The sequence below is a fragment of the Amblyomma maculatum genome, chromosome 3 (assembly GCF_055883805.1).
Source record: "Amblyomma maculatum isolate TAMU_Amacu chromosome 3, ASM5588380v1, whole genome shotgun sequence".
NCBI classification, from domain to species: domain Eukaryota; kingdom Metazoa; phylum Arthropoda; class Arachnida; order Ixodida; family Ixodidae; genus Amblyomma; species Amblyomma maculatum.
Window position 1 is genome coordinate 28,131,985 of NC_139346.1, and position 22,046 is coordinate 28,154,030.

A 22,046-nucleotide genomic window follows, 5' to 3' on the forward strand; every position below is an offset into this window, starting at 1 on the left:
TCTATTAGCATTGGCCTTATAACTATGCCTAGCATCTGGAGCAGAAGACTCGGATTGTGCAAATACTTGAGTGTTTCAATTATCAAAGCAAATACGTACTGTGGCACTTCACTTTGTGCTTCGATGTGAATGCCAGTATTCGAAGAATTTTGCAGTTTTGAGAACTAGGCGGCAGGCGGCTGAAAGTAGCAGTCGGTGATCTTATGCACACCCTGTCACTTCCATGTGATGGCACTGGGACAAAGTGGTGCATTGTGCGATGTCAACGCACGCGGCCTCGTGCATGTTGCATACATGAGGCAGCGCTCGCATCCGTGAACTCAGCCTTCTAAGACTGCATTGTTTGACGCATCGCTAACGAGGACACATCTATGATATGAGACGAAGCCCAGATACTAAAGCGAGCATGGTGCAGTAGGAATTTTGATGCGCTCGCCTCACGGACGCCCAAAAGATGATGAAGACTGAAAGGATGGCATATCTGCTAAATTGCCTGTAGCAAGCACTTCATCGGCATCGGTTTTTATAGTTGCAGTGTTAGAGTGTTAGTGGAAACCAGCTTCCAAGCTGGCAGTGCTTTGTCTCAAAAATCTTCCAGCTGTTTTGTATTTAGATCAGCGGTATGTGATGATGGAATGAGTAGAAAGGCCTGTAGGCTATGCTATTTAACACATTTTGCCTCGCTGCTTATTGAACACTGCTGAACGCAAGGTTAAAAGCATTTTTTGTTTCCACTTGTCTCCATGAATTCCATAAACCATGTCTAATCATATGCGGTTGAGCTCTACTGAATGGTCATTTTTTTTTTTCTTTTTGTCAACTGCATTTACAGTTTAACTATTTTGGTCTATTTAAAAATATTTTCTTTGTTTGAAAATTATTTGAACAGAAGAGCTACTTGCTTCGTATTTATATCACTTGAAACCTGCTGTTCGCACATACCTACAGAAAGCAAATCTGGGAACTGGCAGTACATTATTGCATACTCTTTATTTTTTTAAGTTTTGAAAGTGAAAGTTTATTAGTTCGAACATATTTACACAGTACATAAAAATACAGATGAGGGTCTCATAGTCAGAGGAATGCACAGGGACCCTCGACTTGCATATAATAAACAATGTTTTGCATGTTCACTGCAGTTTGTTCAATCATGTTTTATATGTTCCTTGAAGGAGGTTCCAGTGAACGCTTTATGGCAGCCTGGTTATTGGCGGTGGAGCGGAGGTGATTGCAAATAGGGTTCGTAAAATTAAGCAGCCGTTAGCGACATGCCCGAAACTTTAGGCACTCTTACGGCTGGAGTCTATAGCACATTTGCAGTGCCACGGTAAGTGTTGGGCTATGTCGGTATGTGCTTGGCACTGCAGTATCACCAGTGTGTGCTCATGCCACTGTGGTGCATCATTAGAGAGTCCCAGAAAAGTGTGCTGTTATGTTTGGTCATCACAGATGAGTTGCAAGTGCCAGTCTGTTTTTCCCACACACTGGGAACTGAAAGAATGTTTAGAAATGAAAATTCAGGCAAACAAATGCATTCTTACAATTATAATTACCGCATGAGGTGTGTCGGATGTGCAAATGCTGGTGCTTCATTTCCATGGCACACATTGATGCGCAGGCGACAGATGACAGCAGCTTGCCACTTAATGGCTGCCTAGCCTTTCTGCATGACACCCGTGAAGAATGCATTGGACAGAGTCCACATGTGAGAAAGGAAATGCATTGCAATGAGTGCCGAGCAGAGCCATAAAGGAGATGTCGTGCACGTGATGCAAGGGCCAGGATTTAGCTGCGTAGCTGAGGGCTGACAGGTGTGGCTGTGCCTTGCAGGCTGTGGCCCTGCGGTGGAGGCGACCATAGGGCAGCTGCAAGCGGTGGCGGACCACTGCAACGACAACAAGTACAAGGCACGCACGGTGCAGGAGCTGAGCACGGACCTGTTCCTGCACTCCTTCGTGGAGCAGTGTGGCTCCCTCATGGACAGGGCCATGGTGGTGGCGGTGTTTGAACATGCCTTCGATGTGCTGGCCCTCAGCATCGGCATGGTCAAGCGCATCTACTGTGATGTGAGGATTTCAATCTCTCTTTCATTTAGGATGTGTCGGCACTTCCTGGTTAATTTAAGCAGGGAGGCCATTTGTTGAGAAAAACGATGGTGGACCAACTTCGTTGCGGAGACACGTGTGGCACCGCACTTGATCCGACTCTGTTCTTTGGCCTCTAAAAGTGAAGGAAAGGTGGTGACCATTGGGACCCGAGATGCTTCACTGTGACAATAAGTTTTTTTCAGCATGTGAAAGCGGCAAATAAACACTAATTTCAATTAAATTTTGCTTTGGCTAGAATGCCTCTTAATGGGATGTCAAGTATGGTTGCTACAAGCAGGGAACCGGGTGTGATGCCTGTAGTACACTGAACAAGTAGCCTTCCTCAAGCCAGGCTTATTGGAAGTCAGCAGACAAATGGATTGTGCCAAATTAAAGTTTGAAAGGCTGTCATTCCATGTGAAATTTCAAGTACGGTTACCATGCTGAAAATCTTATTAGTTACGCTACTAAAGATTGTAGCTATTAAAGACAGCAATTATGCGCCATAAGCTTCACCATCTACACAGTAGACTCTCATTAATTCAAACTCGAAGGGACCCCAGGATTTTGTTTGAATTATCGGAAGTTCTCGCATATATGACTCTAAGAAAGATTACAGTGCACATTATAATTAAGTATCCACTTGAATTACATTTTAAGCACTTCTACTCTTTTATTACACAATAAAAACAGCAGAGGTGAAGGATCCAGAACAAGTTTATTGGAAATCTATGGCTGACTAGACCGTTTGATGAAATCATGAATTGTTGATTGCTTCTTTTTTACATGTGCATTCAGAACAAAGTTCTCTATTCCAGTAAGAGCAGCCAGTTCTTTTTCAGAATTTTCTGCTGCAGTCACAAATTTCCGGACCCCGGCAAAGTAGTTGAAGGCCTGCGCTCCTATCACAAAGGATTGCTCTTCTGATTCCTCCTCTTCACTTTCGCTGCTGTACAGTGCTGGCAGCACCTCAGCTACCAAGTAGTCCAGAGTGTCTTCCCTGCATACGCAGAGGTTATCGTCAGCAGCTGCCACTGAGGTCACCAGCTATGTTGTGTGCTTGGAGGGGAAAGCACTAGCCCTGCATCATCGCTCTCCATTTGGAGGCAGTCTTCACTGCTGTGGCCTGGTATGCGGAAGGCATTCTGGAAGCAGTTCCATATCGTTGCTGGCGTTACTGTACTCCATGCGTCGGCTAGCATTCCCACCGACAACAGCAATGTTATGCTGTACAACATGGAATTGTCAACGCATACAGTAAAAGCTCGTTAATTCGACATCGACGGACCGTGAAAAATTGTCGAGTTATCGAATGAAAAAAAAAAAAAAAACGAAATGAGCCCTTGGATGACATACCTTTATTTGGTAAAGAAGTTAGTTATCACCATCTGTTTTTTCGGGCGAATTTCACCGGCGACAATAGTGCTAATCGCTTCCAGATGCTTCGTGGCATGCGCACCATCGGTAATCTGTTCGCAGAATTCTTCTAGAACGGACAGCGCTTCTGCGGCTTCTTTAACCGTGCGCTTCGACGGCGGGGGCAGCTGTTCACAATCATCTTCTGGTGAATCGTTGTTGCCGGTACTTTTAACGTCCTGAATTATGTCGTCCTCAGTCATCTGTCCGGCGACTGCGACGCCATCATCGATAGTGATGTAATCAGCAAGCCGCACAGAAGAAGGCAATACATTGTCAAAACAGCTGTCGTCCTCTGCGTTTGCGTCAGCCGTCTTACATGGCAGTGCCTCTGCACCGCAGTCCGGTGATACAAAACCGCTATACCTGAAGCAGTTAGCGATCACTTCTGGAGGCGTCTTGGTCCATTCATGAGCCAGAATGTTTATAGTACTGAGGAGCGTAAGCTTGTATTTCTTCCCCGCTTCCATACACAGAAACATGCGCTGCAAGACGTGCTTTCTGTATTTGCATTTCACAAACTGAATTATTCCCTGATCCATGGGTTGTAGGGCTGAGGTTGTATTAGGTGGGAGAAACACCAGCTTGATTCATTCAACGCCCGACACCTTGCAGTGAGCACTGCAATTATCTACAACCATGAGGACCTTGTGCTTCTCCATTCCAAAACGCCGGTCAAGCTAATGCAGCCATGTCTGAAAAATGCTGGATGTCATCCAAGCCTTCCTGTTAGCGTGATAATTAACAGGAAGGTTTCTCGCGTTTTTAAAGCATCTAGGCTTCTGCGCTTTTCCAATCACTAAGAGCGGCAACCCCTCTGTTCCCGTCATGTTGGCGGCAAGTAGGATAGTTACTCTTTCCTTGCTGCGTTTTCCTGCTGTGCGCGGGTCACCTTTGAAAGTTGTCTTGTCCGGGAGAGCTTTAAAGAACAGTGCTGTTTCGTCAGCGTTGAATATGTTTCTCGCGTCATACGCAGCCAGATGTTCAAGCAGGTCGTTGGACCGCCACTCCTTGATTGCTTCTTCGCTCGCGGCAGCTCTTTCGCCACACACATTTTTGAACGTGAGATTGTGCCGGCTTTTAAAACGAGCGAGCCAACCTTCGGAGTCTTTAAAATCTTCGACATTCATTCTTGCGGCGAATCTTTCAGCATGTGCACAAAGTAGTGGCTAACTCACGTGGAGATAGGCCTCTCGTGCATTTGTGATCCAACGCAGTATGGCTTCTTCGAGCTCCGGGTGGGCCGCCGTCCGCAGTCTTTTCCTTTTAGTATTGAAGCTTTCACTGTCGAACGCCTCCAAGATGCTCTTTTCATTTTTGACATACGTGGCCAAGGTTGTCCTCTTCACTCCATACTTGTTCATCTTGTCTTGCCGTGAAATGCTGTCCTTGATCGCCTTCAATATTTGCACTTTTGTGGCCGGGTCCTTCGCTTCATACTTCGGCCGCTTTGCTGGTGTCGCCATCGCAGCAGCACTCAGCGTCAAGATGCGCAGGCACAGCACTCTATGCACACACTCAGCACAGTAAACACGTAGGCGAAGCGTGACCGTAGATGCAAAAAGCACGTGGCGACGACACACTCTGAGTCGAAGCTCGACGACTCCACTACGCGAAGATAGGGCTAGGAAAGAATGAACTTCCGGCTGACCTCGCTCCCCTCGCATCATTCTGCTGATGGCGATGACAGTGCAGATGATGTACGCTGCCTTTTTGCTTTTTTCAGCTTCACACTAGCGCCGCTCTTGGCCGGTTTTTTTTTTTTTTTTTTTTTTTTTTTTTTTTTTTTTTACCCCTTCTGCAGTGAAATGCGAAATGGCGGGCTACGGGGCTGTGGAGCTACGTCAAATTAACCGGCACACGGCAAAATTTGGTCAAATTAACGAGAAATTTGCCCCATAGACTCCTATGTATAATTGGAGGGACCTCGCGTGCACATCGAATTAACCGATTTGCCAAATTAACGGGGGTCGAATTAACAAGCTTTCACTGTATTAACATCCTCTTAAGGAGTAGCTTCCTGTAGTTTATCTTCAGACATTTGATCACCCTCTGATCCAGGGGCTGGAGAACAGCAGTTGTGTTTGGAGGGAGGAATTCAGTTTTGAAAGCGAGGCCATGTAGCTCCTTGAATCGCGACACCCATCCATTACTACACTTGAAATCGTCAATTCCAAAGCTCACAGACAGTTCTTCGGCCTTCTCTCGCAATATCAGTCCACTTACTGGTAATTTGGAGCTCCGAGCGCCGCTTAAGCAAAAGAGAACCACCTTCTCAAGCTACGGATGCGCCTCCTCCCTAAGCCTTGTTCTGTCAGGAGCGAAGCGACTTGCGTTGTTTCGCAGCTTGTTTTTCGCTTTCACAATCGTCAGCGCACTTTTCATTATCCCATACTCAATGCCACAGCAGTCTCCTTCGTTCCAACCTCAACTTCTTCTATGGCTGCCAATTTTTCTTTCACAGAGAGCGTCCGATACTTTCCCCGTGGAGACATGGTGCTACCGACGCGGGCAACCGACCAGGGAAAAGCACGAACTGTCACGTGGTTTGCAGTCTGCCGACACTACTCGCGTCACTTTCGCATCCTTCTTTTTTTTTTTTTTTTTTTTTTTTTTCTTCTGCAGATTTGAGAATTTTGACAAGGGCAGGCATACAGTCGTCTTTTCCACAAGTTTTGAGGGTTAAGTGTTGTTTTAATTTCGAATTTTCTTCATTGAACTGGCTAGCAAGCCACAAAAAGTTGAGCAGCGCCGTTCGGGAGTCTTTTGTTTCATTTCGAACGTTTGTTTGTTAGGCTCTTCTTCACTTTCTTTTCTTTTTTTAAATCATAGTGCGCTTATTTTCACATTTTCCACTGTTGTAGTGTTATAAGAACTCAGATTTTTCGCCAGTGGCGGAAATGATAACCGATAATTTTCCGGTATGGACAAGCAAAAAGTATGAATTAACCGAATTGCGGTGTTTGAATTAATCGGCGTTATTGAAAACATGACGAACCAACCAAAAATTTGATTTTTTTAATTAACCGAAAGTATGAATTATCAGAGTTTGAATTATTGCGAGTCTACTGTACAAGGTGTCAGCTGGGAACAAAAAAAAAAAAAGGGACTGTATCAACAGGTTTCACTGTAACCAGTCATGTGCCACTTCCCCCATGACCCACTACATAGTCTTTGAAAAAACCCACAACTCTGTCTCCTCCCCTTACAGAAACTGGGCCTGATAGACTTCTCCCACTCAACGGAGGGGGGCCGGCATTCCCTCGAGCTGCGCTACCAGTCATCACGCTCCATAGACGAATATGTCATGGTTCATGTGGGTGTGTTCGAGCTGCTCGACATTGTCATCACAGTTGTGCCCAACGATCCAGTCAAATATCAGGTGTGCTGGGCCTTCTCTCTCCCATGCAGGTCAAAGTGCTGTGGGGCTTTGCGTGTGCAGTAGAACGTTTCCCTGGCTGTCGCATTTGGGAAGCTAGGTTCTCATTTCTGTGTCTCGTCTCTGTTTGCTGTGCCTGTTTGCATTGAAAATCGCGTGGGAAGGTGGTGACACAACAAAAGCAGGTAGAAGAACATTGGCCTAGCATGAAGGTTTTTTGTATATTCATGGGCAGTGTATACCGTTCGACAGCGTATTGTCATTCACGACATCATTTTTCATGCTTATAACCTCACCATTTCAGATTAAAAAATTTGACGTTTCACGTTACCTTTTTTCCACGCTGCTTTTATTTTTAGTGTTTTCATAAATTCAAGATTTTTAAGAACTTTGATTTGGGCTTCACAGCTGATGTTGATTCTGAGAACACCGCGAAAGGGACGAAGACAAAGAAGGAACACGAAAATAACAGGACCGAAGAAGGAACACGAAAATAACAGGACAGGCGCCTGTCCTGTTGTTTTCGTGTTCCTTCTTTGTTTTAGTCTCTTTCGCGCCGTCCTCAGAATTAACGTCAAGAGTTTTAGTTGCAATGCAAGTTCAGTATTTTCAGGTAGCTTTGAAGGAGTTCGAATTGAGTGTGTTTTCATAAATCAAATCAATGAAAAGAAACATTTCGTGCACGCATTTTACTTAGTAGTTTACAAATAACGTCCGTGGGGCCGTTTCAGTGGTGGGACGTAACACGAATTTCATTTGAAAAATTATACAACGAATATGAATTCCACAATAAATTTCAGTCACACTGTTTACAACGTAATTCTTTAAACACTGTAATTGGACTTTGACCTCAACTTTCAATGCAACTGCAGGTAAGCCACACAAACAGGAGCACAAAAAGAGAGTACAAAAAGAGAGTACATTTCCGGTGTACACTTGCAAGGACATACAATCGTCAGTGTTATACAGTAAAACCTCGTTAAAATGTACCCGCTTTAACAGTAGTTTCATTTTAAAAGTAGTGAAGTAAAGTCCCCGACTCGGCGCCTATTCATATAATACATTTCGCATCCGCATAAACTGTACCAGCTTATCGCGGACTTATCGGTTAGCACGTACCGTTATCACTTTTCGTCGTACAATTCACGGCGGTAGTACCGCCTCACAAAAGACTGTTTGACTAGCGTTGTGACAAACCTCCATAAATGCGACCGATGCAATAGCAAGCTACATAGCCAATGACAAATCGGAGCCAAGTTTACCGAATGCAGCTGTGATGATGATGATAATAATACACCTAGCGCCATCTTGCAGCGTGCGCGCCAGTTCAAGCCGTAAACTAACTGTGGCCTCCGAGCGCCGTGCCGCCAGAGCCGATCACGGAGTCATCCACATACTCCGTCCTCCCCGTAGTGGGCCCTATTTTGGACCAGTCCGAGCGACCACCCCTTCTTGCTCCATGCCCCTTGCACGCCTAGGCCTTGGTTCACTTTCTTTCGCACGTGTGACAAGGTGACTTTGAGCGGTGTGCGTCACGAGTTCTCCATCTGTCTGCATCATGCCGAAGCTTGGACAGAAACATTGAGCGCTTAGTATAAATGACAAGGTGGAGATTGTCCGCGCCATTGAGAGAGGGGCAAAAATATTTGTGCTGACACGTGAGAGAGACTTGCTGCTAACTACTATGTGTGGCATTTGGAGTGCCAGAGAAAAGCTACTCGGCAGTGCTGCCGCGACTGCGAGATGTCAAGTACGAGGAACAACATTTCCGGATGTGGAGGAGGCACTGGTGCAATGGTTGAAAACAGCTCATGCAGCAGTGGCTGGCTAGCCAGATTCAAAGCAAGGCACGGAATAAGCACGAAGACTGTAGCTGGAGAAGGTGCCGCGGCGGACACTGACGGCGCAGAAGATTGCAGGAATCGCCAGCTTGGACAACTTTTGGAAGACTATGCGCCTGACGACATATTTAACCTCGATGAGTCCGCGCTTTTCTTCAAGCTGTTGCCGAATAGAATGCTTGCATTGCTTGCGTTCAAGGGAGAACCGTGCACCGGCAACAAGCATGCCAAGGACCGCATTTCAGCTGCATTCGCGTGCTATATGTCTGAAAGCGAGAAGTTGCCACTTCTCATCATTGGCAAGTCAACCAAGCCAAGGTGCTTTCAGGAGTCCTTTATAGGAATAACACCAAGGCATGGATGACTGGGAAGCTCTTTGAAGAGTATGCGCGCTTCATTGACCGCCGTTTTGAGGCGAAAGGAAGAAATGCTGTTGTTATCCTTAACAACACATCGGCGTACGTTGCGGTGGATGACCTCAAGGCGCTGAAGCTGGTGTTTTTGCCACCAAACACCACAGTGATTGCCCAGCCCTTGGACCAGGGCATCATTAGAGCTGTTAAGCAGCTCTATAGGAAGAACCTACTGCGCAGGATGTTGCTTGCACTGGAATGCGGCAAGGTGTACGCCATTGACCTGCTGGGTGCGATTCACCTGCTGGAAAACTCATGGCGGCAGGTCGAGTCTGCTACCATGCAGAACTGTTTTAAGCACGCAGGTTTTCGCGAAGCGTGCGCGGGTGACGCAGACAATGCAAGCGATATCACCGACGTCCCGGACCAAACATGTGATAGCCTGCCGACCGAAGTATTTGTGAGGGAAGGTTCTTCAGAAGGCATTACCTTCTCTGAATTCAAGGGCGTCGACAACGAAGTGGAAACCAGACACGTCGGATGAAGCCATCATTGCCTTAGTGGTGGCGGAAGTGGCTCCAACTGACAGTAACGATGACGCAGAAAGTGTGGAAGACCCGGGCCCAACAGTGGCAGAAGCTCGCTGAAAAAAAGGGGACTGGCTGAGAAGCTGGTTCGCGGCCTGAATGAGTTTGAAGCTGCTGTTGTCGCTGCTAGAGCACCGCGGCGTCAGACTAAGATTACCGACTTTTGCAGTGCAAAATAAAGGCTGCATTTTTTTTTATTATTATTCTTTCAACCTACTGCTCGTTTCCAGTTGTTTTTTGGCAGGTAAGTGGGTAATTTTACACTACTCCTGTTGAGTCGTAGTACCGTTTAGTATGCACTTTTTCCGAGTTCCGGCCAACTACGGCTTAACGAGGTTTTACTGTATACAGTAGAACCTTGGTGATACGAATCTCACAGGGTCGTGAGAAAATTCATGTCATCCGAACATTCGTATTATCAAAAAGGATGAAAATAAGCATGCAGAAGCATGGGAAAGGCAGTCGTGCATATATGTTTACATCTCAAAAGGTTTATTACGGTCGCGCTGTCACAGCTCGCCACTCTCGCCACACTCACAGCTCGCCACACAGCGCGACCGGCGATCGCAACGCCGGCGACGCGTGGGACACGTGCCTCCACAGACTTCTCGCACCGCGTACAGCACGATAAGAAATGGTGGCATGCCAGCCGCGCAGGGCCGCAGACTGCTCGCGATGCGTACAGCGCGACTAGCAGTTGCGAAGTCTATGATGTGCGGCTCATGCACGCCCTCAGCCGCATGCGCCGCCGACTAATACTCACGACCGTGCACCGCAGCAAACCTTTTGCAGTGTGGAAAATGATCGCGATGCCGGCGATGTGCAATACGCCGGCCTCCGCGTACTACTCGCGGCGTGCAGCATGACTAGAGGTGGCAACATGCAGGCCGCACGGCGCCACGCGATCGCGGAGCCAGCGATGTTCGGTCCATGCGCACCCGCCACCACCAGCTACGGCAATTGCAACGTCCGCGGTTTGTGAGCCACACGCCGCTGAAAGCTTTTCGCGGCATGAGCCTGACAGCAAAACACAACCTCAGCGAGGTGCGGACAACGCGTCACCCCAAACTGCTCGTGATGCGTACATACAGCGCGGCTGGTGATCGCGGAGTCAATGATGTGCGGGTGATGCGTAATGCTCAAGCTTGTGGTCCCAATTCGAGTGTTCACATTATTTGTTGTGGTGCGTGAGAGTGTTCGGACCATCCGAAATTCTGCACATTGTACACAAGGCACTCTGGCCGGGGAATTTCGCAAATTCGTATCATCCCGAAATTCGTACAACCAGATTCGTATCACTGAGATTTTACTGTATATCAGCATAATTTACAATTCACTGCATCCCTGCTGTTAAATATTTCACCGGACTCCACAGGAAAAAAAGAAATGCACCAGCTATGAAATGTAGCAGCTGAACACAGTGCATGAAAAAATTCTACATTTTTGTTTGGTAGGCTTTTTTTTTTACATTTTAGTTCTTTAATAGCACCACCTGCCTTTCTGGAAATAGCAGAGCATTGGAACTCTCATCACATGAGCAGCCGTCGAAATTGGCAATAGTGAGAATAGAAAGCGGACACACTTGTGGCTTGCGTAAGCCTCTGTGCTGTTTTCAAGGTGGCCACTTTAATCCTACACAGTCCTTGTCTGTTTGAATTTTGGGAATCGAGACTCATTAGCTACAAGAGCAGCACAGATGACAGGGGCAGTAATCTTCACCCGTGGAGCTGCAGCACAGTTTCATTTTAACATGTTAGCATTGAGGCCCCATTCTCCAGAAAATTGGCATCTGCACTGGGAGTGAAAAATCGCGGGCATGGCTGTAGCAGGTGATACTTAGCTGGTGGCATGGCCGGACTGGTTGTCAGGTTGTGCGATGTCAAAAAAAACTTTGTGGTAAGTGTAGTCTGAAGTTTGCGGGTGTTCCCAATTCTGACTTCATCTTTGAGATGGCAGGACCCAATTGGAATCTAGCCTTCCAAAGCCCTTGGATGCTGAGTTAGACACGTTGGAAAATTCGCGATGTATCCTGCAGGAACACAGAGTTGTGTTGTAACAGCTAAGTCTGTATTGCTCGGCTTTCTGTTTGAGTGGGAACAGATCTCGCCCACAAAAATGTAACAGCCAGAATATGTGCTAACCGAATGTAATCAGCACAGTTCTACTGTGCCTACACTGCCTGCCAGGCATTAATGACAAGTGAGAGGAATCATGTAGTATTATTATAATCCTTATTTTGTGATAAATAAGCTTGGGTATCTTTAACGGGGAAAGCTGGGCAAGTTGGCATTTAGGTTCAGACATAGTCCTAGTGCACATCACGGGGACGAAGGGAGAACACAGACACCACAAACGCTAGACATCAACTGAGTTTATTGACAGTTATCACATACAGTCGAACACGGATGTATCGAACTCGAAGGGGATCGCGAAATAGTTTGATATATTGATAATTCGATATACAGAAATCTGCTTGTGACGGCACTTACGATGTGAAAAAACGATTTGTATTTGTCACGTAATCAACCCACTCACATAATGAACCCACCCTCCACTTTCGCACCCCAGAATTTGGAGAAAAAAAAAAGTGTTAAGGTCAGCTCGCTCACATGCAAGCGATTGAGTGATCTCAGCGACGACCGGCAGCGACAGAGCAAAAAATTTCCAACTTGTTGGAACTGCGTCCCTCTCGCCGCTCGAGCCACAGCGGCAGCTCAAAACAAGGTTTCTGTGTCGCCGCGGCAGAAATCGCGAGCGTTTTCGCTTGCATATCGATGGCGCGCGCCACTCCGTTTCGGTCGTCTCATCCACAGCTCATTTCTTGGCAGCATGCCAAAATGCTGCGCAGCGATAACGTCACGCCACAGTTATCTTTTGACAGCTCCTGCGGTGGTGGGGAGCGAACTTGGCAGAGTACCCGTGATGGCTTGATTGCACAAGCCTAGTTCGATTTATCACACCGCGCTTGAGGCGGGCGTCATGATCGCAGCTGACCGCGTGCTTTCGTTGATACATGCAAGGATAAGCGACTCCCGCCAAAAAGAAAAAAAAAACCCTGCCGCTTCTTAACGTCCGCAGCCGCCATATCTTAAGCTACGCCGCGGTACAGCACAACGATAAGAATGGATGACTCTCACAAAAAAAAAGAGAGAGAGAGAGAATGTCCGCAGGCGCCATAGCCACGTCAGCCGCCGCGCGCAAAGGGTTCGCAGCACACGCTGGAGAAAGCGTTTGACATCTGTCTGAAAACAGGCTGAGCTGGCTTGGCGCATGAGTAGCGCGTGCTGAAGGAGAGAGCTCGGCAAAAGAATGGGCACACCTACGTACATGGCTTGCAGATAACTGCAGATGTGCGCACCTTTGGGGAATGGGCACGGTGCTGCCCAGACCAGCCGTCGCCGAACTGTCCCCTCTCATTCCTTCCGCGTGTGGCTTGAAAACGTCATGCGGCAAACGGCTGAGGGTGATGCGATCGTCTTTGGGGAAGGTACACTTTCCAGTGCGTGGTGCGGAGTTCGATATATCGAACGACCGGTGAAATTGAGTTCGATATATGACGCGGCTTTCCTATACTTTTACATGGGACTTTCAAGGGGTTATTCCGTGAGTTCGATATAACCAAAATTCGATATATCCGGGTTCGACTGTATTCATGTAGACAAACACTTTCGTGCTTCAAAAATGTCATCAGTTAAACCGCATGCGCGACGGCAGCCTCCTGTCCAAAAACTTCTCTTCCTGCTGCCGTCACGCATGCGGTTTAAGGGGGGATGAGAGTCTTAAATTGGTCAGAAATGGGCGCAAAAATGATTTTGAGAAAAATGCACTTTCGGAATGTTGATACCTTTGAGCACTAGCCTTGAAAATATCAACTCTGGATTAGGCAGGAAATGTGGTAAAATCGACTTTTAAAACGCCACGGGAGCCTCGAAATGGCCAAAAAGGGGTAAAAATTGTTCGAACTTCCCGCGCGCGCTGCGGGTAAAGCAGCTGGCTGGCTGCTGCCATCCTGGACTTGTTTTGAAGCTTATTTCTTTGTGCGCATTTTGTGGCATCTTCAAATGACGTCGCTCAAGCAGAACGACCACTGTTGCGGGTTTTCCGAAAGCCGTTTCCGGTCCGCTGATTGGCTGGAGCGCGCGCTCGTCTCGCGCTTCTCATTGGCAAGCGCGACTGACTTGCCATTTTCTTTTCTTTTTTTTTTTTTCTTTTTTTACGTTCGCCATCGCGGCTGCTGCTTCGCTCGTTTATGACGCGCTTTCGCTATCGTATCAATAGGGACCTTGCGCTGGAGTTTTGAGTAGGGTGGCGTCCAAGAAAACCCTGACTGGGTAGTACAACGGCGGCATTGCCTATGCTGCAACGCATATCTCGCAGGCTTTCTACGTCGATTTGTGGTTCTTTTTGCCCCTTCGTGAGCCTGAAAAGAGTCGTCACATATCATGGACATCATTGTGAACCAGCAGTGGCCTAACATTAAAAAGAAAAAGCGCTGCGGCTGCCTTCTGGCGAAATGTTCAAAGCATGCGGCATTGATCTTGCAGTGTACCACCCATCCCGAAACATTGTCATTGCTGATATTTTCGCTTGCATCGTAGGGTGCCACGGACAAGTTAACAATTTCCTTGTTCAGCTCTACTGCTTTCTTTCAAGCCGCACGGAACGGGGCTATGATGCGATTGGTACGGTCGGTCATGTGCATGCATGCACTGGTTAGAGAAACACCATTCGCTCTAAGCTGCCGGCTCAGAGCTGAAATTGTACAGAGTACAGCTATATGTTTATCTGTGATCGAGAGTGAAACTGTCCGTTATGCTACTGTTTTCGGCAGCTGTGTAAGTAAGAACTGCACGTGCATACGTCAAGCAACAAAAGGTGAGGACGATAAACTAGAGTTTACTTAAAACGTTTGCTATCTTGATGAAAGCAGCCATTCACCTTCAGGAGAAAACAGTAATAAACATCATTTGGGGTATATTTATAATTACTAAGCAGCCAACAATAGCATTTCGGTCATGCACCACACGTTATTGATCTGATAGAGTGCTTAATTCTAATATGCAAAGTCCCCACTGCCCCCAACAGGCAAAAGCTCTGGCTCGAGAGCTGCAAGCACATAAATCAAAGGCTATTAGCAGTTGAGCAGTGAAACGAGGTCAGCGTGCCTTCTCTGCAGTCCCAGCTTCAGCCTTCTGTGGGACTTTCCAGTATGTGGATTGTATTTCCAAACATTAAGAGTGCGACTTATCAGCTAAACGGTGCATAAAAAGCAAAAACCAGCTTAGGATCAACCTAAACAATCGCATGCATTGAATGCAAACCCCAACGGCCTATGCACGGCCGGCTCAAGGTGCCCATCGAAAGGACTTTTTGTGCCTCAGAGGGGTTGTTACACTGCCTATCCGTGTTGCAGTTTCTTGTATCCACTTGCTTCAGCTCAGCTGCGTGTAAAGGTTTCGTAGAGCTCCACGAATTCGCGCCACACTCGCCTGGCTATGTCAACTGGCAGCGCGCCAAGACCACCTCCGATTGCTGCATGTCATATAGTGCCTGACGTTGGATTATTTATTGCCTTTATTTTTCTTTTTTTTTTTTTACCTCATGACAGCCCTAGATGAATTTTCAGCGCCTTAAATTCGTTGTAATTCATACATAATAGAAATTAAAGCGGTGGATGCATAATGACTCCATGCATTCGAATGCAGACGCCAGCTATTTGTACTACCCAGTAGACTCCTAGGGGGCACTTTTTAGCACCGTTTTCACGACGCCCCCTGGACAGCACAAGACTTTCGTTCTCGCGGCCAGTGCTGGTCTTAGCTCGGTGGACGTAGCCTTATCAAGAGTGTACTAAAAACGAAAGCGCCTAGCGAGTGTGCATCGAATAACGAGTATAGTGGCGCGCTGCCAGGGTCGCATGTCCAATCCTAAGCGGCGTGTTCTCGGCCTAGCTGCAGCACGTCCAGCGGCATATAATCGTTTGCGAGCGGTTCAGAGGCATCCAAGACAGCATCGATAGATTGCACTGTTCAGCTGACACTCATGGTCCCCACCAACGCGATCACTTCGTTCCTTTATTATCGCGTCGCTTCAAACGACAGGCAAGCCTGACATCGCGTCGTTGCCCACGTTCCTCAGCCGCGAATTCCACGGACGTGTTTTTTTTTTTCTTTTTTTTCAAGCAGATTGCCTAAGAAATCGCGTCGCTAAGCTCTAGGATTGTGGCAGTTCGAGCTTTAGCTCCAACAAGGCACCCTGTTTGCGGGCCTGCATGCACTGTTCAGCAAAGTTTCATTCTGGAACATTAGCCAATTTATTAGGTCATTCTGGTATGTTGTCGTGTTTTAGCCATAAACTTTGTGTAAGTTTATTGATATTGCAAGGCCGTTTTATCGCAGATTTTGAGTATTTGCTTGCTTTGAAGGGCACTGCCTCAGGCATATAAGTGGTAAATGAAGCTTCTCACGCTGGTTCTAGTGGCGGTATATTTAGACTTTGTGGCAAGCTTTTGCCAGTATTTGGCGAGTGTAGGGTATGCTGCTGGGCTAGTTGGTGGTGGTTGTCAAGGAGGGTACTGTTATATGGTTAGTATTTAGCCTTTCTCATCAAGAACAAAGCCTCACAACGATTCCATTTATATTACCATAACTGCAGTGTAGCAAAAGTTAAAGGTTGTCTCAAATTGCAAATACGTTTTTCTCAGTGCTGTTTCTGGACACTGCACTCAGCCTTACTGTGCTTTTTCTCTATATTCTCACTGAGTGACAATGACAAATTTAGCATCACTGCAGTCATATGAAAAGATCAGGGGGGTTATCCAATATTTACACCACTCTATCGGGATTTTTTCAAATTGCCATTAAAATAATATTGCATGTCAAAAAATTTTGCTGATTTCCTAATGGAATACACTACCTTTGCCATGGGTAACGGGGATAGCTTGTTTTATTTGACATATTCAAAATCCAAAGACAGTTTTGGAAATGAGCATGTCATTTTTGGTGAGAAATATCACAGTGAGGCTACTGATTGTTCAAGTTATTATCTGTGGTCAAACTTCAAATGCCGTTTTCACAGTTTCATATTTTTGATCAATCTCTACAGTCTCGCGCAGGGTTCTGATGACTTCTTTTTAGCTCGCATAAATAACTTTGGTACCATCTTCTTCAGGAAGAAATGAGGTACCCAATGAAATATTTAATTTTTTAGTTTAGGCAATAGGTAAATATCAATTTGAGATTAGCTTAATGAGTTCGTGTCAAATAATGCAGCATTTTACTCTCAACATAATATGTGAGGATGACGTGCCTTTTTGAGGAAAACGAAGGATGTCATCGGGTATGGGAAGTCTGGCTATCAATCCATGTAATTAAAAGCAATGAAATGCAGTGAGAAAGTTCATTAAAGCTGCGTAAGATATTCACTAATTATGCTCTGGACTTTGTTAGATAACTTTTGATCTAAGACCACCAGCTCAATTATGATTAAATTTTTGAAATCAGGAGAGGAAACCACATCTGTGTGCAAAGTTTCGTGAGATTCTAGCCATAACAAAAAAAGTTAGCTTTAAGACCCTCATCCCCTGATGACACTTTTGAAGCACGAGTGTTTGCCTACATGAATATGTGATAACTGTCAATAAACTTTGTTGATATCTAGCATTTGTGGTGCCTGTGTTCTCCCTTCGTCCCTTTGATATGCACTAGAACTATGTCTGTTGTAACTTTCTTGAAAGAAATAACCGAATTTACGTTCGGTGTGGGAAGACTATTATGATTGAAGGTTTGTGTGAATGCTTCCAGAACAAAGGGCCCCACTTAGTTTTGTCTAAGCAGAATTTTCATTTGGGCAAGTTGGTAGACATTCATAATTGTAAAACATCGTCATTGTAAATTAGTTTTGTCATTAGGCATTGTAAGCTAGCAGATAGCTCTTTATTATTGACTGGGTAATATGACATGTCACTTGTGCATGATAGGTGGCATTGCTGGCAAAACAGCTCGCAAAATGAGAGGCAAGCAGCACTTTGGTCCCCAGCACGCATGAGGGCATCCTTTCTGCACTCCCTCCCAGTAGTTGCGGGACCATGAAAGACTACATTTGCCTGGAGTTAGCTACTTATGTGTAGGCCTGGCACTGAGCACTCAACTGGGAAGAATTTCTAGCTTTGTCCAAATGTGCTGCCTTCTACCCAACTGCTACCAAGTATGTAGTGGACAAAAGTTTGCGGGATGCAGAATCACAAAAATAATTCCTTCTCTATGTTTGGGCAAAGCAGCTCAACGGGGACAGGTACGGTCCTTTCACTTGAAAGTGTATCAGCTGACTGACTGGTTGAGGGGATGCAAAAATAAACGTTTTCTATGAATGCGCATCCCGCAAGCTTCCATCCATGAATGTGACATGAGAAGTGGCAATAGCAGATGCTGCACACCACTTTTCTGGCGACCTCAGATTCTGGCAACAAGGTCTTCAGTGCTTACAGAATTCCTTCATGTTGGAGAAACACCCACTAAGAGAACAGAAAGATTGGTCTTGTGCCTCCACATTTTCAAGGGATGCCTGTTTTGAATTTGAACTAAAGCAGGCATGTGCTCTAAATTAACCATTGTATGACGACAAATTCTGCTGCAGCCTATGATTAGCAGTCGTCAAAGTTGTGATGTGGCTTGCATTGAGAAGTGACTGAGCCTTTTGTTCTTTGAGTCATGTCAAAAGTGGTGGTGGTTGGCAGAGCTGACGCACTTTGACATGTTGTGCAGGTTGTTCTCAAGCTTCCACCCAACACGGTGCCCATGCTGCCTGCGCCAAAGTGAGTTTCGTAGTGAGAGCTACGCTACACCAGCAGCTTCGCGAGGTCAGCATGGCTGCACGCTAAGCCATGGCACCACCACTGGCTATGCGCATTTGCGGAGTAAGGGTCATATTTTCTGTGGACACCTGAACCGCATAGCAACAGTACCACGCTGACATTGTGTGCTGGTTTATAGGAAAGGCACAGTATCTGTCACACTTTGTAACGAAAGCTACATTACATCAGGTTTTCGAGCCGTCAGCGTGGCTGTGCCGTGGCCTTAAAGCAGCTAAGGATCATGTCTAGCGAAGCAGCTGATGGCGTCATTAGTGATGTCACACCTTTACTAGTAATAGTTATGGCTAATGACTAACTAGTCACTAGCCAGTACTAATGACAAACTGGTCACTAACTAGTACTAACGACTAACACTAATTAGGTCATGACTAACTTTGTCTTGGCTAATGAGAGATAACTGTGATGTCATCACATCATCGGCTGTGATGTCATGGCCGGATGTAACCGGCAGTGTCTAATAATCGAAAGTGATGTCACGATGAGGTCACCAGGTGATTCACGCTTATACGAAGCTGACCTCGCTGGGCGTCCAATCCAGGTGCCGTGCGGCGCCTTTCATTTGACGCTTTGGTTTAGCCACAAGCTAAACCACAGCTAATTTTTCTATTTTTTCCGCTTCCATAAGAGGTAGCCAGAGCATGGATATTGGGGCAAGAGTTCCCTGTAGAAGCATGGATGTCATGTCATTGTTCCTGATGGATATTGGGACAGCCCGAGCTACTAGACTGAGTGCTTCACCTAAGAGGGCTCAGAAATATTTTTAAATGAGCTTTGTGAATTCGCTTACCGGTATCGCTCAAGAGGAAAGTATACAACAATTGCATCTTGCCTGTACTCACCTATGCGGCTGAAACGTGGAGGCTAACCAAGAGAGTTCTGCTTAAGTTGAGGACAACCCAGAGGGCTATGGAATGAAAAATGGTAGGGGTAACATTAAGAGACAGAAAGCGTGCAGAGTGGGTCAGAGAAATAACTCAAGTTACCGACATTCTAGTGGAAATTAAGAAGAAATGGACATGTAGTGCGAAGAGAGGATAATCGATGGTCGCTGAGGGTAACAAACTGGATTCCGAGGGAAGGAAAGCGTAGCAGGGGCCAGCAGAATGTTAGGTGGGTGGATGAGATTATGAAGTTCGCAGGGGTCAAGTAGATGCAGCTAGCACAGAGCCGGGTTAAGTGGAGAAATATGGGAGAGGCCTTCGCCCTGCAGTGGGTATAATCAGGCTGATGATGATGATGATGTGAATTCGAAGAGTGCTTTCTTCGGCTAGCACTATTAGCGGTGCAATGCATCGGAATACAGTTGAACCTGGATAATTCGAATTTTAGTTATAATGAACTCACGGAATATCCTCTTGAAAATCCCATGTAAAAGTACAGGAAAGCTGCGTCGTGTATCGAACTCAATTTCACCGGACGTTCAATATATTGACCTCTGCGCGCGCGTTGGACAGTGCGCCTTCCCCAATGATGATAGCATCATCGGCCGTTTGCCACGTGACATTTTCAAGCCACGCGCGGAATGAGAGGGCACAGTTCGGCGACGGCTGGTCTAGGGCAGCGCCGCGTCCTTTCCCCAAAGGCGTCCGCGTCTGCTGTGATCGCTGCCGCGTGCCAGCACGTGACGTTTGCAAGCCATGTGCGTGAAATACCGAGAGGGAGCCAATGCAGCCATGGTGTTCAGGAGAGGCAAGGATGTGCCCACTCTTCTGCAGAGCTTTATCTCTCCTCTTCCTCTCCTTCCCAGTCATCGTTCGCAGCAGCACGCACTACGCATGCGTGGACAAGCCAGCTCAGCCACCATGCGATGCGCGTCCATGGCGTGTCTCGCGTCGGCGTGCTGCACGTGTGCGGCTGTGGACGCAGAAGCAGCAGCTTTTTTTTTTCTTTGCAGGAGTCGTTCATTCTTGCCGTCGTGTTGAAAGTATGGTGTAGCGTATACTATGACGGCTGCAGACATTAAGAAGCTGCAATCTGTAAGCCATGGCGGCTGAGGACATTAAGAAGGGACGCCCCCCCCCCCCTTTTTTTCTTTTTTTTTTCGGGAATCGTTTATTTTTACATCTACGAATCAAAGAAAGCATTCGGTCAGCCGCGATCATGACACCGACTTTTAGCATTGTTTCCTTCAAACTGGCATTTGAAGCTATCACGCTTCCGATGATTTTGTGGCAGCGGGCTATGCCCGCCTCAAGCGTGGCGTGATAAATCGAACCCGGCTTGTGCAATTAAGCCATCACCGGTACTCTGCCAAGTTCACTCCCTGCCACCGCAGGATCTGTCTATAGTTAAAAAATAAACACGCCATGACATCGCTAATAAATGAGCTGTGGATGAGACGTCGAAATGGAGGGACGCGGCACCTAACACTTTTTTTTTTTTTTAATTCTCTGAGCAAAAGTGGGGAGTGGGTTCATTATGCAACAAATACAGGATCATTTTTCACGATCGCAAGTGGCGTCTCATGCCGATTTCCGTATATCGAATTATTAATATATTGAACTATTTCGCGATTCCCTTCGAGTTCGATATATCCGGGTTCGACTATACAACTGAGCATCACCTACTTACTATTGAGTGCGGCTCTTTATTGAGAGGCTTGTAGCCGACTATAAGTAATATCCATATGTTTTCGGAATTTCAAATGTGCGATTCCTGTCGCTATGGCAACACAAGGAATTTTAAGACTACATTCGTGTGAAAGCAAAAGCATCCTACTAGAAACGGCGCTTGCCATGCCTACAAATGCAGCACACAGGGTGCTACTGTTTCAAAATAGTTAGGTGTAGTCATCTTTTAGTCCAGTGTCCAAAAATGTGTGCTACTTTCTCAAATTGGTGAGATCTTGATGCCTTTCCCTCCTTTTTCTGGCTGCTGCTTAGTTTCAGAAAAGAAGACAAGGCCAAAGTGCGACAGAAGCGGTGAGAGTGGACCTGTGGTCTCGGCGATTAGTGGAGACGACGAACCTGTCGGTGATGGAAACAGTGAAAAATGGACTCCTGTTAAAATTATTTCTCATCTCTATCCAGCTTTTGCTGCCTTTTTTTATTTTGCATGACTGAGGCTTGCACGCTGCCTCTCTCTGACGCTGTTTATTTGCAACGTCGCTTTTTGAGACTCAAATGGACTTTACCATGGGCTGTGTGATTAGGACAAATAAAAGGCTTTATTTCGTATGCTCGTTTCATTGTCAGATTTCCTTGTGTGCATGTGCATGTGTGTGCATGCAAGCAGTCATTACAGGGTGCCTTCTGTGTCATTGCAAGGGCTGAGGAGTTTGGTTGCACTTGAGGTAATCCGAGATTTCGTTGTGGATTAAGTTTTTTTCTCCAGGTTGATAACCATTAGTGAATTTTTTTCAAGTATAATAAGCATCGTCTAAAAGGTGCTATTATATTTTGATCTCTCATTTTAGTTTATGTAGTGGAAATAGGTGCCGTCTTGAGTTCTACTTTTTAATATGAACCACCAGTTAAGACTAGCCAGATAACTGCTTTCGTGAGTTATGAAA

General features: G+C 46.3%; 1 protein-coding gene across 4 annotated transcripts in view; it reads left to right on the forward strand.

The window, feature by feature from the left end:
- The window catches only part of LOC146194405 (DIS3-like exonuclease 2), a 157,986-nt gene extending 136,275 nt beyond the window's left edge, over nucleotides 1–21,711 (forward strand). For all 4 annotated transcript variants that reach the window (XM_084597395.1, XM_084597396.1, XM_084597397.1 and 1 more), the window contains 4 exons: nucleotides 1,831–2,066; nucleotides 6,715–6,885; nucleotides 18,426–18,475; nucleotides 21,418–21,711. In XM_084597395.1, the coding sequence (XP_084453521.1) occupies nucleotides 1,831–2,066; nucleotides 6,715–6,885; nucleotides 18,426–18,475; nucleotides 21,418–21,460 (500 nt within the window). In that variant the 3' untranslated portion in view covers nucleotides 21,461–21,711. The remainder of the gene's footprint in view (nucleotides 1–1,830; nucleotides 2,067–6,714; nucleotides 6,886–18,425; nucleotides 18,476–21,417) is intronic.
- The last annotated feature ends 335 nt before the right edge of the window (nucleotides 21,712–22,046 follow it).